Genomic DNA, 1,262 nt, shown 5'->3' with positions numbered 1-1,262 from the left:
CTGGCCAACAGGGGCGTGTGCCCGCTGACCGGGGAGCGCGTCCTGGGAGAGGCGCCCGTGCGCGACGCGCTCAGCCTCATGCACTCCTGCGGCATGTACGACTACTCGGGGCAGTTCGCGTTCAAGGTCAGTGTCCGCGCCAGGCCGCCATGGCCCGGCATTGTCATACACCGGCGGCCGTTGCGTGATGAGGCTGGCGGCGAGAGGCAGGCGCCCCGCGCCGCGCGGCAACAGTCCGCTGGAAGCGCCGCGTGGCAGCTCAGCTCGGAGCCGCGCTGGCGGCGTCCGCTCCGCTGGAAGGCGTAGCGTGGCGCGGTGCGGCGAAAGAGTCACAGTAGCCCCATCGCCCCTCCCCACCCCACCCTCCCTATCTCTCGCTGCTCTCTACGCCACGACGGCAGGACAGTGTTGCCAGTCTGGGTAAACTGACCCGCAACACTAACAGCTGAATGGAATCTAGCATGGATGGCGGGGTGCGGCGCGGCGCGCCCTTGCTGGCTGTGCGGGGACAGCAGGGGTGAGTGAGGATTGCCAAAAGTTTGATTTGCTCGGCGAGTCCCGACCATTTTGACGACCGCGACCCCGTGTTCTCTCTCTCCCCCTCTCTCGGTGCTCAGGGCGGTGCACCCCGCCAGACAATAAACGCAATAAACCCATAAACAGACCCGGAGAGAGGATGGTCCGTCGGTCGCCCGTGCGCATCTGGTGCGCACATGTGCATTGGCGAACAAGGGCCATTCCGGAAAAAGTGCGTGTATACACTGTCACTTTTCCTGGAAAGATTGAAATTGTTGTTCGCGGACAACATCAGAGGGCACGCAATGGACAGCAGAATCTCCTCAATTTCTTTATTTTCTCTACGTCAGGCGAAGATGATGAGAACGGTACCGACCACCATGTCACCATGCCCCCCAACACCCGTGCTGCCGTCGCAGCTGTGAGGTTGCGCCCTTGCTGCCCTGGCCCCCTCCCCCCATCCGTTTCCAAGACCTATTTGATTTCCATGACAAAAGTCAGGTGGCTTACGAGCGGGGGACTTTCAGATCTTTGCCGGACCATCCTGGAACCCGAACGTTGACGGGTACGGGTAGCGACCCTCCCTCCCCAGATAAGACCCGTACATGGTGCCCCGGGCGGCGACCGGCAGCGACCTCCCGTGCCGCTGTTTGGGCGGGGCCGCCGCCGCGCCGCGGAAGGCTCGGGGCGGCGCCGGCCGCGGCGGCCCCGCGGATGCATCGGCATGCGTCTTCGCGGGGCGTAGC

The 1,262-nt window shown here is 64.3% G+C and overlaps 1 protein-coding gene across 1 annotated transcript in view; it reads left to right on the top strand.

Annotated features, from left to right (window-relative positions):
* Positions 1-460, top strand: part of LOC113215100 (glutaminase liver isoform, mitochondrial-like) — a 3,241-nt gene extending 2,781 nt beyond the window's left edge. The window contains exons 3-4 of the mRNA XM_052272491.1: positions 12-126; positions 446-460. Of these exons, the coding sequence (XP_052128451.1) occupies positions 12-126; positions 446-460 (130 nt within the window). The remainder of the gene's footprint in view (positions 1-11; positions 127-445) is intronic.
* The last annotated feature ends 802 nt before the right edge of the window (positions 461-1,262 follow it).

This window comes from Frankliniella occidentalis, unplaced genomic scaffold, assembly GCF_000697945.3.
Source record: "Frankliniella occidentalis isolate FOCC.00 unplaced genomic scaffold, Focc_3.1 Scaffold208, whole genome shotgun sequence".
Lineage (NCBI taxonomy): Eukaryota > Metazoa > Arthropoda > Insecta > Thysanoptera > Thripidae > Frankliniella > Frankliniella occidentalis.
Note: the sequence above shows the minus strand (reverse complement) of the source record. Positions and strands in the feature narration are given on the sequence as shown.